General features: G+C 44.6%; 1 protein-coding gene across 1 annotated transcript in view; it reads left to right on the plus strand.

Annotated features, from left to right (window-relative positions):
* The window catches only part of RUNX1 (RUNX family transcription factor 1), a 150,500-nt gene that overhangs the window by 12,428 nt on the left and 117,471 nt on the right, over positions 1 to 20,601 (plus strand). The window contains exon 2 of the mRNA XM_075334994.1: positions 295 to 451. Within this exon, the coding sequence (XP_075191109.1) occupies positions 295 to 451 (157 nt within the window). The remainder of the gene's footprint in view (positions 1 to 294; positions 452 to 20,601) is intronic.

The raw sequence follows: 20,601 nt of genomic DNA on the forward strand, positions 1-20,601 counted from the left end.
GATAGATCGATCGATCATATATTTCTTCTGGGCCATGTAGCTTGTGCAAAGTAAGGTAATGCAGTAGGGTCTGCAGTCCTATGTAAAAGCCACATGATATCAGGATTAGATGAGTCAAATGACAAGTGCTCCTCCATTACACCTAACAAACCCAGCTCTTCTACCTGACAACCATCTTCTATATTATCTGCATTTACCAAGTGGAATTAGAAGCAACGATGATGCCTTTATGATAATTCTTACTCGGCGATATTAGTGATGACGTCTAACATATTGCACCTTTACTGTACCCAGGTGGTGGCGCTGGGGGACGTTCCGGATGGCACATTGATCACGGTCATGGCTGGCAATGATGAGAATTATTCAGCAGAACTCCGCAATGCTACAGCAGCAATGAAGAGCCAGGTTGCTCGGTTTAATGACCTGAGATTTGTTGGAAGGTCGGGAAGAGGTAAGAACTGCTGCTACAACCTAATATACATGGAAGGATTTCCTAAATAACGTTGGTGTCCTGTAGAACATGGGCCCTTTGACTCTACCCTAATGGACCGCGATGTACTGACTGTCCATGGGTCCATTGACCAGAACTTAACCGCCTGTGAGGCTATTGAGTTTGGGTCATGTACATCGTGGACTGTACTTGGATGTGTGAAACCAGAGTTAGGACATGTTTACACAAAGCTTTTTTTATGTAGAATTTGCAGCAGATTCTGCTCCAAAATCCATCTTAAAAACTTCTTCAAATCCTCTCTGAACAATATTTCAATGCAAAAAGAAGAAACCTGACAATGATTGAAGCATTTCTTCATTAACAAATGCTCCGCATTTGATTTCTAAATATAAGCAGAAAAAAACACCTTGTGTACAAAAAAAACCCCATTAAAAACACCACAAAAACGTAAAAAACACCACAGAAAGGTTTTGGAAAAAACCTCATTATTTTAAGGCTGAAAAATCCGCATCCAAATATCACATAGAAAAACTCTATTTTCTGAAGCATTTTTTGTGTGTTTTTTTACTCCTTTACTCGCAGGAACATCTCCTAACTTGACATGTTGCTTCTTTTTCCACATACGTGCACTACAAATGCATTTTCTGTTTATAATGAATAGGAAGCTTATTCAAGGAGTATTTGAAGCTTTTTTTTTTTCACGGGGATATTGGGGCAAAATCTGCTCCAAAATCCTTGTAAAAAAAACAAAAACTGTATGTGCATACCTGCAGAAAATTTCTGCACCTAAAAACTGCTCATTGTGGCTGAAAAACGCAACAAAAAATGCATCGTTTTTTTTGGTGCGTTTTTGGTGTCTTTGTTTGGTGCGTTTTGTTCCATGTGTTTTTTTTGTGAAATTAATGGCTGGAAGGGCTAAAAAAACCCGCAGATGGCTGGAAGGGCTAAAAAAACCCGCAGATGGCTGGAAGGGCTAAAAAACACAGAACAAAAATGCACAAAGAAGTGACATGCTGCTTCTCTTTTCTGCACCCAAAACTGCAAGGAAAAATGAAGCAGCGTGCACATAGCACTTCATAATTCTCATAGACTTTGCTGGGAAAAGGATAGACATGCAGTTTTGGGCAACAAACTGCACCAAAAAACGCAGCATGTGCACAAGGCCTAAAAGTAATTTTACACCATGTAGGAAAAATGATTTTTTCTAACTGCCTGCAGCCTATGAATGGACCTTAAGTAAAACTTTTCATCATCGAAATAGTTAATGTTATCATACGGCGGCGGGGTGATGGCACCTGTAGTGTTTTGTCTTGTACGGTCTTACAGATGCGTATCACTTGCTTGGTTGTGACTATTTGCTCTATTTCAGGAGCGTAGAACCACAGGGAAATGACTGAATAAGCCAAATTCTTTTACTTATAGGGTATTAGGGGGGTAAATTTTACAATTTATTAAAATTGGGATGAGGTAAAAAAAATAAACATAAAAAACTCTGGCGCAATTTTCCCTAATGAAAAAGAACCAATCATGTCTCTTTTCTCATTTTCCAGCCTGTCTTCTGAAAATATAAGCTTTAATTTGATTGGTTTTTGTAGGGTTAATAACCAATCAGATTACTGCTTTCATTTTTCCCAGCTTCACCCATGAAAGTACGGCTCTGACTGGTTGCTATGGGCACTGCCTTATTTTTCATGAGGCCTAGTGTTTGATGGCGACCTTAGTGTAAATGTAAACCCTCTTTTGATATAATTTCACACACAACCTAGTGTACTACACAACACTCACATAGTTAGATAGCAATAAAGCAGGAAGCTGCGCCATTATTACTTCAGGCCTCATTATGAAAACCTGCCTTTGTCGGCCATAGCAACCAATCAAAGCTCAGCTTTCATTTTTAAACCAGCACTAATGCAATGAAAGCTGCCATGTGATTGGTTCCTTTTAGATTACGGAGTCTCATTTAGTGATGGGCACCGCTCACCGATCACCAAAATGAGCCAAATATTGGATCCTAAGCGGATCTCTATTAAATAAGTGTTTCCCCCACGTGCATGTTTAACACTAGAAGTCCCAGGAATTTCGAGCTCCATAGGGTTCCAATGGTAGAAATGTTAAATGACCCCTCTCTGGGACTTCTAGTGTTAACATAAAGGCGGAATCATGCCCCTTCCCGCGGCGGAAACCCCACTCACTTGTAACGGGTTAATTCAATTGACAAGTGGGTGGGGTTTTGGTCATGTGGGTGGTGCTATGTTCGCCAAATGCCAGAATTTTACACCCAGCGAGAGCCATTAAGAGAATTTAGTTGTGGCCACTGGGGTGATGGTTCCTGTCATTCACAGCAGGGTCGTGACCGAGCCATCACTAGTCTCATTGTATTAAGATACAGGGTCCCGCATGCATCCTCGATGTATGTGCAGGGAATGGTACCCAGGGCGTACATTTAGCCGATCCGTAGATCCGTATGGGCCTGATGGCTGTCGAACAAGTGCTGTCTGGAAAAAATGTAAAAAAATAAATAAATAAATAAATAAAATAATAATAATAAAAAAAATAAATATATATATATATATATATATATAGTTAAAAAAAGAAAAACACAACTACCACAAAAAACATAAAAGCAAATAAAATAAAAAAAAAAACCATAATCTACAAATTGTACAAGCTCTTGTCCACTAATATCCGCACAGGAGTCAGGACGCCATCAATTTGACTGACACTCGTCGTGACAGAATATTGTATTTTGTCCCCTTAGCTGGCACGTTGTCACTCTTACAGGATGCACCTGCCACATTTTTCTGTCAGGTTGCAGGCGCAGCGTGACAGTGACATCACAAATGTACAAATCGCCTTTGCACAGCCCATACGTGATTGACAGTCGCGCTCTAACTACACATGTGGTTTCCTTTCTGTCCAACCTGTACACAATACTGACATGTAGACAGCAAGGGGCTGACATATTTGTTTTCTTTGCGGTACAGCCTGTCAATCTTGGCACAAAAAGCAACAAAATTCACACATAACACTTAAAAAAAATAACTAAAAATGAAAGGTCCCGATTTATCATTTGCATTTTTCTAAGCCACTATTTGTTTTTACCTTGTTGTAGTCGTTGCTAGTTTTTTTTCGCCTTTTTTTAAGTTGCATTGATGAATCGGACTAAACTATTTTGAAAAAATACATTGACGTGAAAATGAGAAAATTAATTAAACATCAAAAGACGCAAATTGTAAATTTGTTACAAATCAAAAAATCATTTATTGAGAGTGAGACACAAGGATGGTTCGCAGCACCTCAATCGGGGCCTTGGGGCATCAAGCTCAAGAAGGGACGCACGTCAAGTCCAAGGAGTCCACTTGGAGAAGAAGCATAGGTGAAAAGAAAAAGACAGCGTTCGACTGAGGTGAATAATGTCAATATCAAAATCAACTCCTTTGTTCTACAATTGAAGCAATGTTGAAAAAGACCTATAAGGGGTCGAAATGTTGCTTCCATGGCAAAATAAAGGAGCTGATTTTGATGGGTCGTAACGTTGCTACAATGGCAGAATAAAGGAGCTGATTTTGATGGGTCGAAACGTTGCTACAATGGCAGAATAAAGGAGCTGATTTTGATGGGTCGAAACGTTGCTTCAATGGCAGAATAGAGGAGCTGATTTTGATGAGTCGTAATGTTGCTTCCATGGAACGATAAACAAGTTGATTTTGATGGGTCGAAACGTTGCTTCCATGGCTGAATAAAGGAGCTGATTTTGATCGGTTGTAACGTTGCTTACATGGCAGAATAAAGGAGCTATATATTGATGGGTCGTAATGTTGCTTCCATGGCAGAATAAAGGAGCTGATTTTGATGGGTCGTAACGTTGCTTCTATGGCAGAATAGAGGAGCTGATTTTGATGGGTCAAAACGTTGCTTCCATGGCAGAATAGATGAGCTGATTTTGATGGGTCGTAACGTTGTTTCTATGGCAGAATAAAGGAGCTGATTTTGATGGGTCGAAACGTTGCTTCCATGGCAGAATAAGGAACTGATTTGATGGGTCGTAACATTGCTTCCATGGTAAAATAAAGGTGCTGATTTTGATGGGTCGTAATGTTGCTTCCATAGCAGAATAAGGAGCTGATTTGATGGGTCGTAACATTGCTTCCATGGTAAAATAAAGGTGCTGATTTTGATGGGTCGTAACGTTGCTTCCATGGCAGAATAAAGAAGCTGATTTTTGAGATTTTTCACCTCCGTGGGACGCTGTTTCTTTTTTACTCATTGAGTTATTCATGCCAAAAAAGTGCACAAATGCAATGATGAATTGGGCCTAAAATTTTGAAATATTTGGCCATTTTTTTGTATTGGGGTGGTTCGCTCGTCTAGTTTATAATTATTAGTTTTGCCGTCATTTGCATCCAGATGGAGCTTTCCGAGAAGTTTATATTATGGCCTCAAGAACCCAACGCGGCCCTTTTGTAACCAAAATGTTTATTTGACCGTCCAGACCTCAAATTCCCCCGGACCGTACATAACGCCACATGAAACGCTCCTCAGCCTGCAGGGGATAGATAAAAAACCACCAGACTGATGTGGACAGTCGGGCGGACCTCCCTTAGTCTGAGATCCCCTTTATAAACGTTAAAACCCCAACGGTCGGAAGCAAGTCCCCCCATCCCTCCTCCGCCTTCTCTTTCACACATACTCGGCTTGTGCTGAGCACTTCCTGTGTTTCCTAACCGCACCAAACATGCAACCGCGTTGTTAAACAAAAGAGGAATTGCTCGGTGCAAAACAAATGGCCGGGATTACACAACGCGGCCATGACAGATATTTATCTATTTTGTTTTCCTGCTGAACGATAACCGCTGCTTCCTAAATACATGGACGGTTTGGGCTGAGGGAGTTGATGAAGCAAATCTTGAAGCTGCTTTTTGTGGTTTTTGCTATTTATTTTAGTCTGCAGAACATCCGCTTATTTTGACACAAATTCTTCTATCACGTTATTCCATGTGAAATTCTCTGCTGCAAAGAAACAAAAGATCTCTGTGGTTGGGGTTCTGCCGTATGCAGCAGAGCATTATCCACGCAATATGTTCTGCTGACGCAAAAAGCTTCTGTGGTTGGGGTTCTGCCGTATGCAGCAGAGCATTATCCACGCAAAATGTTCTGCTCATGCAAAAAGCTTCTGGGGTTGGGGTTCTGCCGTATGCAGCAGAGCATTATCCACGCAAAATGTTCTGCTGATGAAAAAAGATCTCTGTGGTTGGGGTTCTGCCGTATGCAGCAGAGCATTATCCATACAAAATGTTCTGCTGACGCAAAAAGCTTCTGGGGTTGGGGTTCTGCCCTATGCAGCAGAGCATTATCCACGCAAAATATTCTGCTGATACAAAGAGCTTCTGTGGTTGGGGTTCTGCCCTATGCAGCAGAGCATTATCCACGCAAAATGTTCTGCTGATGAAAAAAGATCTCTGTGGTTGGGGTTCTGCCGTATGCAGCAGAGCATTATCCACACAAAATGTTCTGCTGATGTAAAAAGCTTCTGGGGTTGGGGTTCTGCCGTATTTAGCAGAGCATTATCCACACAAAATGTTCTGCTGATGTAAAAAGCTTCTGGGGTTGGGGTTCTGCCGTATTTAGCAGAGCATTATCCACACAAAATGTTCTGCTGATGTAAAAAGCTTCTGGGGTTGGGGTTCTGCCGTATGCAGCAGAGCATTATCCACACAAAATGTTCTGCTGATGTAAAAAGCTTCTGGGGTTGGGGTTCTGCCGTATTTAGCAGAGCATTATCCATGCAAAATGTTCTGCTGATGTAAAAAGCTTCTGTAGTTGGGGTTCTGCCATATGCAGCAGAGCATTATCCACGTAAAATGTTCTGCTGATGCAAAAAGCTTCTGTGGTTGGAGTTCTGCCATATGCAGCAGAGCATTATCCACACAAAATGTTCTGCTGATGCAAAAAGCTTCTGAAGTTGGGGTTCTGCCGTATTTAGCAGAGCATTATCCACGCAAAATGTTCTGCTGATGTAAAAAGCTTCTGTAGTTGGGGTTCTGCCATATGCAGCAGAGCATTATCCACGTAAAATGTTCTGCTGATGCAAAAAGCTTCTGTGGTTGGAGTTCTGCCATATGCAGCAGAGCATTATCCACACAAAATGTTCTGCTGATGCAAAAAGCTTCTGAAGTTGGGGTTCTGCCGTATGCAGCAGAACATTATCCATGCAAAATGCTCTGCGGTTGCAAATAATAAAAGCTTTGAGGTTGGAGTTCTACCATATGCAGCAAAGAATGATTCATGCAAAAATGCTATATTGGTGCAAAAAAACCACACCAAAAAAAACAAAAACAAATCCTTTCATGCTTAGAGTTCTGCCATAGAGTATTATCCATGTAAATTTTGGAATTTGCATTTTTCATGCAAAAAGTTCTACTGTTTCCAAAAACTTTTATGGTTGGAGTTCTGCCATATAAAGCAGAGCAAATCCATGCAAAATGCTCCGCTGTTCCAAAACGCTTGCTGTAGTTGACTGCCAGATGCTGCAGAGCTATTTTGTTATAGTATACATCTCTGGTTGGCGTTCTGCCATGTGCAGCAGAGCATTTTCCATTATAGTATACATCTCTGGTTGGCGTTCTGCCATGTGCAGCAGAGCATTTTCCATTATAGTATACATCTCTGGTTGGCGTTCTGCCATGTGCAGCAGAGCATTTTCCATTATAGTATACATCTCTGGTTGGCGTTCTGCCATGTGCAGCAGAGCATTTTCCATTATAGTATACATCTCTGGTTGGCGTTCTGCCATGTGCAGCAGAGCATTTTCCATTATAGTATACATCTCTGGTTGGCGTTCTGCCATGTGCAGCAGAGCATTTTCCATGCAAAACAGTCTGATGTTTTAAAAAAACCTTTTTGTTGTCTGGAATCCCCCCTTATGCAGCAGAGCATTATCCATGCAAAGTACTGACCAGGTATGCTCTGTCATGGGCAGCAGAGCACATTTAATGCAAAATGCTCTGCTGTTGCAAAAATATGCGGTTGCAGTTCTACCATTTGCAACAAGGTATAACCCATGCAAAATGCTCTGCTGTTAAAAAAAGGCTGCTGTCGTGGACGTGCGCCGTACACAGCAGAGCATTACCCATATAAAATACCCAGTACAAAAGGTTGTGATTAGAGTTCCACCTTATTACCTGTTCATGCGGACATCTTTAGGACATGATCCATGCATGATGCACTGCTATAACACAAACCCTGCTGTGGTTGGAGTTCTGCCATAAGCAGGGCGGCACGGTGGCTCAGTGGTTAGCACTGTATGGTGGCTCAGTGGTTAGCACTGCAGTCTTGCAGCGCTGGGGTCCTGGGTTCGAATCCCAACAAGGACACCATCTGCAAGGAGTTTGTATGTTCTCCCCGTGTTTGCGTGGGTTTCCTCCCAAAGACATACAAATAGGGAATTTAGATTGTGAGCCCCAATGGGGACAGTGTTACTGATGTATGTGAAGCGCTGCAGAATATGTTAGCGCTATATAAAAATAAAGATTTATTTTATTTATAGCAGGAGAGCAGGAGCCATCGCAGTCTTCAGCCACAAATGCCTCTATTTCTCTCTGCAGGGCGCCCTTAGGCAGGTGCCCTGTGTGCCTAGTGGATAATCAGACCCTGCATTACAGTGGAAGATTGGTTGAGGGGGCGCTGATGGTCGGGGTGCCTGCCATCATCTAGAAGATTGTATTTAGCCGTAGTGGACATTGATCAGTCTCTGCCCACACACCATAGAGCACACTATCACCACCTAGTGGAAGAACCTGGTATCACACTGGTCACTAATGAGCGAAACAATAAGTAAATAATTAAAATATTAATTAAAGAATAAATGTTTATCCTATCAAGTCCTTTATTTTAGGGATACCACAGAATTGTCACATGGTATTCGAAAGAGGAAGATATATTTGTGCTACCGTATGTGGGTTTATAAATAGTGGCATTATACATTGAAATAGATGGTGCTATGATAATAAATAATAATATATAACATCATGAGGTTCTGCAGCAGCTGAGGTGTCTGATGCTATTCTGCAGCAATTCTAGGTTCTGCAACATCTGTTGCATGTATTCTAGCATTCATTACCGCAGCTGCTGAAGAACCTCTTTATGGGAGCACTACACGTCAGTTATTCAGTAGATTATTATTATTATTATTAATAATAATAATAATAATAATAATTAAAATGGTAATAATATAACATTATGAGGTTCTGCAGCAGCAGGTTGCATGTATTCTAGTATGCATTACCGCAGCTGCTGAAGAACCTCTTTAAGGGAGCAGTACATGTCAGTTAATAAGTAGATAAATAATAATATATAAAATCATGAGGTTCTGCAACATCTGTTGCATGTATTCTAGTATGCATTTCTGCAGCTGCTGAAGAACCTCTTTAAGGGTGAACTACCCGTCAGTCAATCAATAGATTATTATTATTATTATTATTAATAATAATATATTATCATGAGGTTCTGCAGCAGCTGAGGTATGTGTGATGTTATTCTACCATGAAGTTGCATGTATTCTAGCATGCATTACCGCAGCTGCTGAAGAACCTCTTTAAGGGAGCACTACACGTCACTTAATCAGTAGATAATAATATATAACATCATGAGGTTCTGCAGCAGCTGATGTATGTGTGATGTTATTCTACCATGAAGTTGCATGTATTCTAGCATGTATTACCGCAGCTGCTGAAGAACCTCTTTAAGGGAGCACTGCACGTCAGTCAGTTAGTAGATGGAAGAAAAGAAGGAATGTGATTTGTGATGGCCAAGAGTAGGTGAGCAGTGTCTATGCAGCGCCGCTTATAGCCAGTTTCTCGATTGTCTGGCACCAGCATCCCCCCCAAATGTGGTAACCACACGTTTTACCACGACCTTTCCATTCACCGAGTGGATAAATCTAGGCGTTCAGCGCTCGTGGGTGTTCAGGGAAGGTTAAGCGTACCTGCCATTATGACAGATTACTTATGTGCTTACCACCAGCAATTATCCGCTGCACACATATACGGTAATGGGGCCCTCAGGCTGGGGAAATACAGGAATAGTCCGGATATGCTGGGACTTATAGTCCTGCGAATCAGCCGACCCAACTTTTACCCAATATATGAAACATGCCATTCTCAGCCTCCGCCAGGGTCCTGGCTGCATCTGTTCTGTGGCCGTGTCTCCTCTGGCGTCGTTCCAGTAAGTACATGTGTCCGGCTCCGACGCCGCCTTCAGCTGCTGTGCGTACGCATTTTTTATCATAAATCCCCAAATCCATGCTCCAAATGGTGAAATATGCCAGCAGTGCTTAAAGGGGAAGTGTCACTCGTGTTATTATTCACAAAACATCAGTTCTTAAAGGGGTTGGGCGGACGGGCCTAAAGGTGAGCGCATCTTGTGCTGTGACTTACTAATATAAGTTCTGGTTACATTTTGTCCCAAATTATTAATTTTGGGTGGATAATGCTCTGCTCCATAGTTGTTGTTTTTTTTTAACATGATCGATTGGTAATGACTTTGCTGTGCAGATATATCCCAACTATCAGGAGCAGGCACGGCTAGCCGATCCGGAAAGGAGCCCATAGAACATTACTCATGGACACTCAGTACCACACTGCTTACAAACCCCACAAACAGCCTGGGACCAAAGCAAAAACACCAGTGCTAAGGAACTGAAGAATGAATGAGCCCATAATAATGCCGCCTTACCGCGGGGAAACCATTAATAGCGTAATTGTAGTTTTATCCTGGAAACGTCTCACAAGGTGGCGTAACTTGAAGTCCTTGGGAAGAATTGCCAACAACGACCCCAAATACAGCGAGGCATTAATAGTATTAGTATAGGGAACGTTTGGGCACCCAAGGCTACAGGGCTCTGCTGCGACTGCAACCCCCTGCACCCATTATAGGTACTGTAACCCCTGCACGCATCATAGGTACTGTAACCCCCTGCACCCATTATAGGTACTGTAACCCCTGCACGCATCATAGGTACTGTAACCCCCTGCACCCATTATAGGTACTATAACCCCCTGCACCCATTATAGGTAATGTAACCCCTGCACCCATTATAGGTACTATAACCCCCTGCACCCATTATAGGTACTGTAACCCCTGCACGCATCATAGGTACTGTAACCCCTGCACGCATCATAGGTACTGTAACCCCCGTCACCCATTATAGGTACTGTAACCCCCGTCACCCATTATAGGTACTGTAACCCCCTGCACCCATTATAGGTACTGTAACCCCTGCACCCATTATAGGTACTGTAACCCCCTGCACCCATTATAGGTACTGTAACCCCCTGCACCCATTATAGGTACTGTAACCCCCTGCACCCATTATACGTACTGTAACCCCTGCACCCATTATAGGTACTGTAACCCCCTGCACCCATTATAGGTACTGTAACCCCCTGCACCCATTATAATTACTGTAACCCCCTGCACCCATTATAGGTACTGTAACCCCCTGCACCCATTATAGGTACTGTAACCCCCTGCACCCATTATAGGTACTGTAACCCCCTGCACCCATTATAGGTACTGTAACCCCCTGCACCCATTATAATTACTGTAACCCCTGTACCCATTATAATTACTGTAACCCCCTGCACCCATTATAGGTACTGTAACCCCCTGCACCCATTATAGGTACTGTAACCCCCTGCACCCATTATAGGTACTGTAACCCCCTGCACCCATTATAGTTACTGTAACCCCCTGCACCCATTATAGGTACTGTAACCCCCTGCACCCATTATAGGTACTGTAACCCCCTGCACCCATTATAGGTACTGTAACCCCCTGCACCCATTATAGGTACTGTAACCCCCTGCACCCATTATAATTACTGTAACCCCTGTACCCATTATAATTACTGTAACCCCCTGCACCCATTATAGGTACTGTAACCCCCTGCACCCATTATAGGTACTGTAACCCCCTGCACCCATTATAGGTACTGTAACCCCCTGCACCCATTATAGTTACTGTAACCCCCTGCACCCATTATAGGTACTGTAACCCCCTGCACCCATTATAGGTACTGTAACCCCCTGCACCCATTATATGTACTGTAACCCACTGCACCCATTATAGGTACTGTAACCCCCTGCACCCATTATACGTACTGTAACCTCCTGCACCCATTATACGTACTGTAACCCCCTGCACCCATTATACGTACTGTAACCTCCTGCACCCATTATATGTACTGTAACCCCCTGCACCCATTATAGGTACTGTAACCCCCTGCACCCATTATAGGTACTGTAACCCCCTGCACCCATTATAGTTACTGTAACCCCCTGCACCCATTATAGTTACTGTAACCCCCTGCACCCATTATACGTACTGTAACCCCCTGCACCCATTATAGGTACTGTAACCCCCTGCACCCATTATACGTACTGTAACCCCCTGCACCCATTATAGTTACTGTAACCCCCTGCACCCATTATAGGTACTGTAACCCCCTGCACCCATTATACGTACTGTAACCCCCTGGACACCGGAGCAGTAAGTGTTGTCATGGGGGGCAGAATTTTCAATCTCATATAACCCGAGATAGGTATACTCGGATATATATATATAGGCAAAATGATCCGTTTTTTACCATTTTTTGCACCGTGCACTCTTTTTCAGGCCATTACTCGCAGTGTTAGTCACACTTGCTGAGGACTGTTCATCCGCTTGACTGATCGGGTAATTTAATGACCCCTGGTTGCGTTTATTCTCCCCGTGAGTGACTAAGACGTTCTCTTATTTGCAGCACAATGCCTGGCTGTTTTCCTAAGGTGTTCGCTGTTTGCCGACCTCTGCATGGATTGCTATGTTCTGTTACCGTGTTTGCACAAACGCTGAGTTATGTCTGGAGTGTCTGGTTTGTCAAGGAATCCAATGTTAAACTTTTCTTTTTTTTTTTTTTGGAAAGTAGCTGAGAGATTTGTTCACAGAAAAAATCCTATACAAGGTCTAGTAACAGTGGCCATATAGTGCCAAGGCACCGCCAGACAGTGCTCAATTAAAACCAACACGCTGTGCTCAAATAACATTTCTACACAGAAACAAAACAATCAGATGCAAAAATAAAAGACTGTGCAATGCTTAAAGGGGTTGTCCATAGAAGATACGTTATCACCAATCCACAGGATAGCTGATATGAGCGAGCACTACCATGCTCCGGTGCTCGGTACTATAATAATATACCGTATAATGCCAAAGTAAACCAGTACACGGTGACCCGATATCAACGCCATACGTAAAGTCATCTATTACTGTACAATGCCTAATAAAGTAGCGCCAATATTACCACTATATAGTGCTCAAATAATACACACAGTGCCAATATTACCGCTATATAGTGCTCAAATAATACACACAGTGCCAATATTACCACTATATAGTGCTCAAATAATACACACTGCCAATATTACCGCTATATAGTGCTCAAATAATACACACAGTGCCAATATTACCACTATATAGTGCTCAAATAATACACACAGTGCCAATATTACCACTATATAGTGCTCAAATAATACACACAGTGCCAATATTACTACTATATAGTGCTCAAATAATATACACAGTGACTAAGTACTAGCTCTATACATAAAGTTATCTAATTCTGACACTATATAACCCTCATGGCACCATATTCTGTAAAAATAATATACCGTATAATGCCGTACAGTGCAAAAGTACCACCATACAGTGCTCAAAAAATACCAAATAGCGCCATACATAATATTTATATGCAAGATATATGGGGTCACCAGGTTGCCTGAGGGGTCTTTAGTTCCTGCCATGAGTGCAGGATTCTGGGAAAGCTGGGTGACGAGTAAGAAACAGCTGAATGTTTGACACCCGGTCAGACGAGGATGGCGACATTAATATGTTAATCGTCTGCTTCCTCCATTGCTTCCCTATATTGTTGCCTCCCTAAAGTTTGTGCAGGCAGAACAAAGCATGTAACGCTCACCACAAAAGAGCCACGACTGTTTGCTCTGTCTGTGTAAGGCTGGGATAATACCGCCATCTTGTTACCCACAAGACGCGAGCGCAGGAGAATCATAACCACTAATTTGAATGTGGAGATATTTTCTTTCTTTCTCTTTGTCTGTGCCGCCACGTCTGTGGTCACTAAAACCACCGCCGCCCGGGAGCGACAAGACGTGTGGGCTGCATGCACACAACCGGAATACGGCTCCGTATACACCCGTAATTATATGTTAGCATCTAAGCATGGAGCTGTGATGACGGGTAATATTCTCCTATGGAACAAAACATTGGATTTACCACAAACCTGGATCATCCTAATAATAATACATTTGGTTCATTTATTTCTTCCCATTCGCTCACATTGCACGTCCGGCCTGAGACCGGCAGCTAAATAGTTAAATCAGTTATTCAGTTACACACAGGAAGCCGAGCGCATGAGAAAATGACTTCCCCATAACGGTGACACAAAACAAAAGTAACATAAGATATCATCATTGGCGCCGCTCTCCTATAGAGTGTGTAGATTATAATGATCGCAATGGGATTATATGGGGAATAATGGGCCCCACATAGCCCTCCATACAGAATAATGGGCCCCACATAGCCCTCCATACAGAATAATGGGCCCCACATAGCCCTCCATACAGAATAATGGGCCCCACATAGCCCTACATACAGAATAATGGGCCCCACATAGTCCTCCATACAGAATAATGGGCCCCACATAGCCCTCCATACAGAATAATGGGCCCCACATAGCTCTCCATACAGAATAATGGACCCCACATAGCCCTCCATACAGAATAATGGGCCCCACATAGCCCTACATACAGAATAATGGGCCCCACATAGCCCTCCATACAGAATAATGGGCCCCACATAGCCCTCCATACAGTATAATGGGCCCCACATAGTCCTCCATACAGAATAATGGACCCCACATAGCCCTCCATACAGATTAATGGTCACCACATAATCCTCCATACAGAATAATGGGCCCCACATAGCCCTCCATACAGAATAATGGGCCCCACATAGTCCTCCATACAGTATAATGGACCTCACATAGCCCTCCATACAGAATAATGGACCCACATAGCCCTCCATACAGAATAATGGACCTCACATAGCCCTCCATACAGAATAATGGGCCCCACATAGCCCTCCATACAGAATAATGGACCCCACATAGTCCTCCATACAGAATAATGGGCCCCACATAGTCCTCCATACAGAATAATGGGCCCCACATAGCCCTCCATACAGAATAATGAGCCCCACATAGGCCTCCATACAGAATAATGGGCCCACATAGCCCTCCATACATAATAATGGGCCCCACATAGGCCTCCATACAGAATAATGAGCCCCACATAGCCCTCCATACAGAATAATGGGCCCCACATAGTCCTCCATACAGAATAATCGGCCCCACATAGCCCTCCATACAGAAAATGGGCCCCACATAGCCCTCCATACAGAATAATGGGCCCCACATAGCCCTATATACAGAATAATGGGCCCCACATAGCCCTATATACAGAATAATGGGCACCACATAGCCCTCCATACAGAATAATCGGCCCCACATAGCCCTCCATACAGAATAATGGGCCCACATAGTCCTCCATACAGAATAATAGGCTCCACATAGCCCTCCATACAGAATAATGGCTCCACATAGCCCTCCATACAGAATAATGGCTCCACATAGCCCTCCATACAGAATAATGGCCCCACATAGCCCTCCATACAGAATAATGGCTCCACATAGCCCTCCATACAGAATAATCGGCCCCACATAGCCCTCCATACAGAATAATGGGCCCCACATAGCCCTCCATACAGAATAATGGCTCCACGTAGCCCTCCATACAGAATAATGAGCCCCACATAGCCCTCCATACAGAATAATGGGCCCACATAGCCCTCCATACAGAATAATGGGCCCACATAGCCCTCCATACAGAATAATGGGCCCCACATAGCCCTCCATACAGAATAATGGGCCCACATAGCCCTCCATACAGAATAATGGGCCCACATAGCCCTCCATACACAATAATGGGCCCCACATAGCCCTCCATACACAATAATGGGCCCCACATATCACTCCATACAGAATAATGGGCCCCACATATCACTCCATACAGAATAATGGGCCCCACATAGCCCTCCATACAGAATAATGGGCCCCACATAGTCCTCCATACAGAATAATGAGCCCCACATAGCCCTCCATACAGAATAATGGGCCCCACATAGTCCTCCATACAGAATAATGGGCCCCACATAGCCCTCCATACAGAATAATGGGCCCACATAGCCCTCCATACAGAATAATGAGCCCCACATAGCCCTCCATACAGAATAATGGGCCCCACATAGCCCTCCATACAGAATAATGGGCCCCACATAGTCCTCCATACAGAATAATGAGCCCCACATAGCCCTCCATACAGAATAATGGGCCCCACATAGTCCTCCATACAGAATAATGGGCCCCACATAGCCCTCCATACAGAATAATGAGCCCCACATAGCCCTCCATACAGAATAATGGGCCCCACATAGCCCTCCATACAGAATAATGGGCCCCACATAGTCCTCCATACAGAATAATGAGCCCCACATAGCCCTCCATACAGAATAATGGGCCCCACATAGTCCTCCATACAGAATAATGAGCCCCACATAGCCCTCCATACAGAATAATGGGCCCACATAGCCCTCCATACAGAATAATGGCTCCACATAGCCCTCCATACAGAATAATGAGCCCCACATAGCCCTCCATACAGAATAATGGGCCCACATAGCCCTCCGTACAGAATAATGGGCCCCACATAGCCCTCCATACAGAATAATGGGCCCACATAGCCCTCCATACAGAATAATGGGCCCACATAGCCCTCCATACACAATAATGGGCCCCACATAGCCCTCCATACACAATAATGGGCCCCACATATCACTCCATACAGAATAATGGGCCCCACATAGCCCTCCATACAGAATAATGGGCCCACATAGCCCTCCATACATAATAATGGGCCCCACATAGGCCTCCATACAGAATAATGAGCCCCACATAGCCCTCCATACAGAATAATGGGCCCCACATAGTCCTCCATACAGAATAATCGGCCCCACATAGCCCTCCATACAGAAAATGGGCCCCACATAGCCCTCCATACAGAATAATGGGCCCCACATAGCCCTATATACAGAATAATGGGCCCCACATAGCCCTATATACAGAATAATGGGCCCCACATAGCCCTCCATACAGAATAATGGGCCCACATAGCCCTCCATACAGAATAATGGGCCCACATAGTCCTCCATACAGAATAATGGGCCCACATAGCCCTCCATACATAATAATGGGCCCCACATAGGCCTCCATACAGAATAATGAGCCCCACATAGCCCTCCATACAGAATAATGGGCCCCACATAGTCCTCCATACAGAATAATCGGCCCCACATAGCCCTCCATACAGAAAATGGGCCCCACATAGCCCTCCATACAGAATAATGGGCCCCACATAGCCCTATATACAGAATAATGGGCCCCACATAGCCCTATATACAGAATAATGGGCCCCACATAGCCCTCCATACAGAATAATGGGCCCCACATAGCCCTCCATACAGAATAATGGGCCCACATAGTCCTCCATACAGAATAATGGCTCCACATAGCCCTCCATACAGACTAATCGGCCCCACATAGCCCTCCATACAGAATAATGGGCCCTACATAGCCCTCCATACAGAATAATGGCTCCACGTAGCCCTCCATACAGAATAATGAGCCCCACATAGCCCTCCATACAGAATAATGGGCCCACATAGCCCTCCATACAGAATAATGAGCCCACATAGCCCTCCATACAGAATAATGGGCCCCACATAGCCCTCCATACAGAATAATGGGCCCACATAGCCCTCCATACAGAATAATGGGCCCACATAGCCCTCCATACACAATAATGGGCCCCACATAGCCCTCCATACACAATAATGGGCCCCACATATCACTCCATACAGAATAATGGGCCCCACATAGCCCTCCATACAGAATAATGGGCCCCACATAGCCCTCCATACAGAATAATGGGCCCCACATAGCCCTTCATACAGAATAATGGGCCCCACATAGCCCTCCATACAGAATAATGGCTCCACATAGCCCTCCATACAGAATAATGAGCCCCACATAGCCCTCCATACAGAATAATGGACCCCACATAGCCCTCCATACAGAATAATGGCTCCACATAGCCCTCCATACAGAATAATGGCTCCACATAGCCCTCCGTACAGAATAATGGGCCCCACATAGCCCTCCATACAGAATAATGGGCCCACATAGCCCTCCATACAGAATAATGGGCCCACATAGCCCTCCATACACAATAATGGGCCCCACATAGCCCTCCATACACAATAATGGGCCCCACATATCACTCCATACAGAATAATGGGCCCCACATAGCCCTCCATACAGAATAATGGGCCCCACATAGCCCTCCATACAGAATAATGGGCCCCACATAGCCCTTCATACAGAATAATGGGCCCCACATAGCCCTCTATACAGAATAATGGGCCCACATAGTCCTCCATACAGAATAATGGGCCCCACATAGCCCTCCATACAGAATAATGGGCCCCACATAGCCCTATATACAGAATAATGGGCCCCACATAGCCCTCCATACAGAATAATCGGCCCCACATAGCCCTCCATACAGAATAATGGGCCCACATAGCCCTCCATACAGAATAATGGCTCCACATAGCCCTCCATACAGAATAATGGCTCCACATAGCCCTTCATACAGAATAATGGGCCCCACATAGCCCTCCATACAGAATAATGGCCCCACATAGCTCTCCATACAGAATAATGGCACCACATAGCCCTCCATACAGGATAATAGGCCCCACATAGCCCTCCATACAGAATAATGGGCCCCACATAGCCCTCCATACAGAATAATGGGCCCCACATAGCCCTCCATACAGAATAATGGGCCCACATAGCCCTCCATACAGAATAATGGGCCCCACATAGCCCTCCATACAGAATAATGAGCCCCACATAGGCCTCCATACAGAATAATGGGCCCACATAGCCCTCCATACATAATAATGGGCCCCACATAGGCCTCCATACAGAATAATGAGCCCCACATAGCCCTCCATACAGAATAATGGGCCCCACATAGGCCTCCATACAGAATAATGGGCCCCACATAGCCCTCCATACAGAATAATGGGCCCCACATAGCCCTCCATACAGAATAATGGGCCCCACATAGCCCTCCATACAGAATAATGGCCCCACATAGCCCTCCATACAGAATAATGGGCCCCACATAGCCCTCCATACAGAATAATGGACCCCACATAGCCCTCCATACAGAATAATGGGCCCACATAGCCCTCCATACAGAATAATGGGCCCACATAGCCCTCCATACAGAATAATGGCCCCACATAGCCCTCCATACAGAATAATGGGCCCCACATAGCCCTCCATACAGAATAATGGGCCCCACATAACCCTCCATACAGAATAATGGGCCCCACATAGCCCTCCATACAGAATAATGGGCCCCACATAGCCCTCCATACAGAATAATGGCCCCACATAGCCCTCCATATAGAATAATTGCCCCACATAGCCTTCCATACAGAATAATGGGCCCCACATAGCCCTCCATACAGAATAATGGGCCCCACATAGCCCTCCATACAGAATAATGGGCCCCACATAGCCCTCCATACAGAATAATGGGCCCCACATAGCCCTCCATACAGAATAATGGGCCCCACATAGCCCTCCATATAGAATAATGGCCCCACATAGCCCTCCATACAGAATAATGGGCCCCACATAGCCCTCCATACAGAATAATGGCCCCACATTGCCCTCCATACAGAATAATGGGCCCCACATAGCCCTCCATACAGAATAATGAGCCCCACATAGCCCTCCATACAGAATAATGGGCCCCACATAGCCCTCCATACAGAATAATGGGCCCCACATAACCCTCCATACAGAATAATGGCCCCACATAGCCCTCCATACAGAATAATGGGCCCCACATAGTCCTCCATACAGAATAATGGGCCCCACATAGCCCTCCATACAGAATAATGGGCCCCACATAGCCCTCCATACAGAATAATGGCCCCACATAGCCCTCCATACAGAATAATTGCCCCACATATCCCTCCATACAGAATAATGGGCCCCACATAGCCCTCCATACAGAATAATGGGCCCCACATAGCCCTCCATACAGAATAATGGGCCCCACATAGCCCTCCATATAGAATAATGGCCCCACATAGCCCTCCATACAGAATAATGGCCCCACATAGCCCTCCATACACAATAATGGGCCCCACATAGCCCTCCATACAGAATAATGGCCCCACATAGCCCTCCATACAGAATAATGGCCCCACATAGCCCTCCATACAGAATAATGGGCCTCACATAGCCCTCCATATAGAATAATGGCCCCACATAGCCCCCCATACAGAATAATGGGCCTCACATAGCCCTCCATATAGAATAATGGCCCCACATAGCCCCCCATACAGAATAATGGGCCCCACATAGCCCTCCATATAGAATAATGGCCCCACATAGCCCTCCATACAGAATAATGGCCCCACATAGCCCTCCATACAGAATAGGAGGAGATAGAAGCCAGAGCTGATTGGTTGTGGGGCTTACATGATGTCACAACCCCACGTGAGCCCCAGCACCGCTGGTACGGGAGGGGAGTATAGGCTTTATTTTTTACCAGGGGACATATGTGGAATCAGAGAGTGTTGTCCTAGTAGTGGATAATTCATGTAAATACACGTCCTTAAAGCTATAAGTCATTTTTTTGCAATTGGGCTGCATGTATAATTCTGCACCGTTTTCCTTCTATAGCCTCTGTGTGGCGCTGTCTACTACTGGCTGCAGGAGGAGTTAACTGAGAATCTGTCAGTGAGCTCACTAATAGTCTGAGGAGGAGTGTGAGTTTTTCTGAGCTCCTTTCAGTGGATTTATGACCACAGACCACATCAAATATGAATAT

Source organism: Anomaloglossus baeobatrachus, chromosome 2 (genome assembly GCF_048569485.1).
Source record: "Anomaloglossus baeobatrachus isolate aAnoBae1 chromosome 2, aAnoBae1.hap1, whole genome shotgun sequence".
NCBI classification, from domain to species: domain Eukaryota; kingdom Metazoa; phylum Chordata; class Amphibia; order Anura; family Aromobatidae; genus Anomaloglossus; species Anomaloglossus baeobatrachus.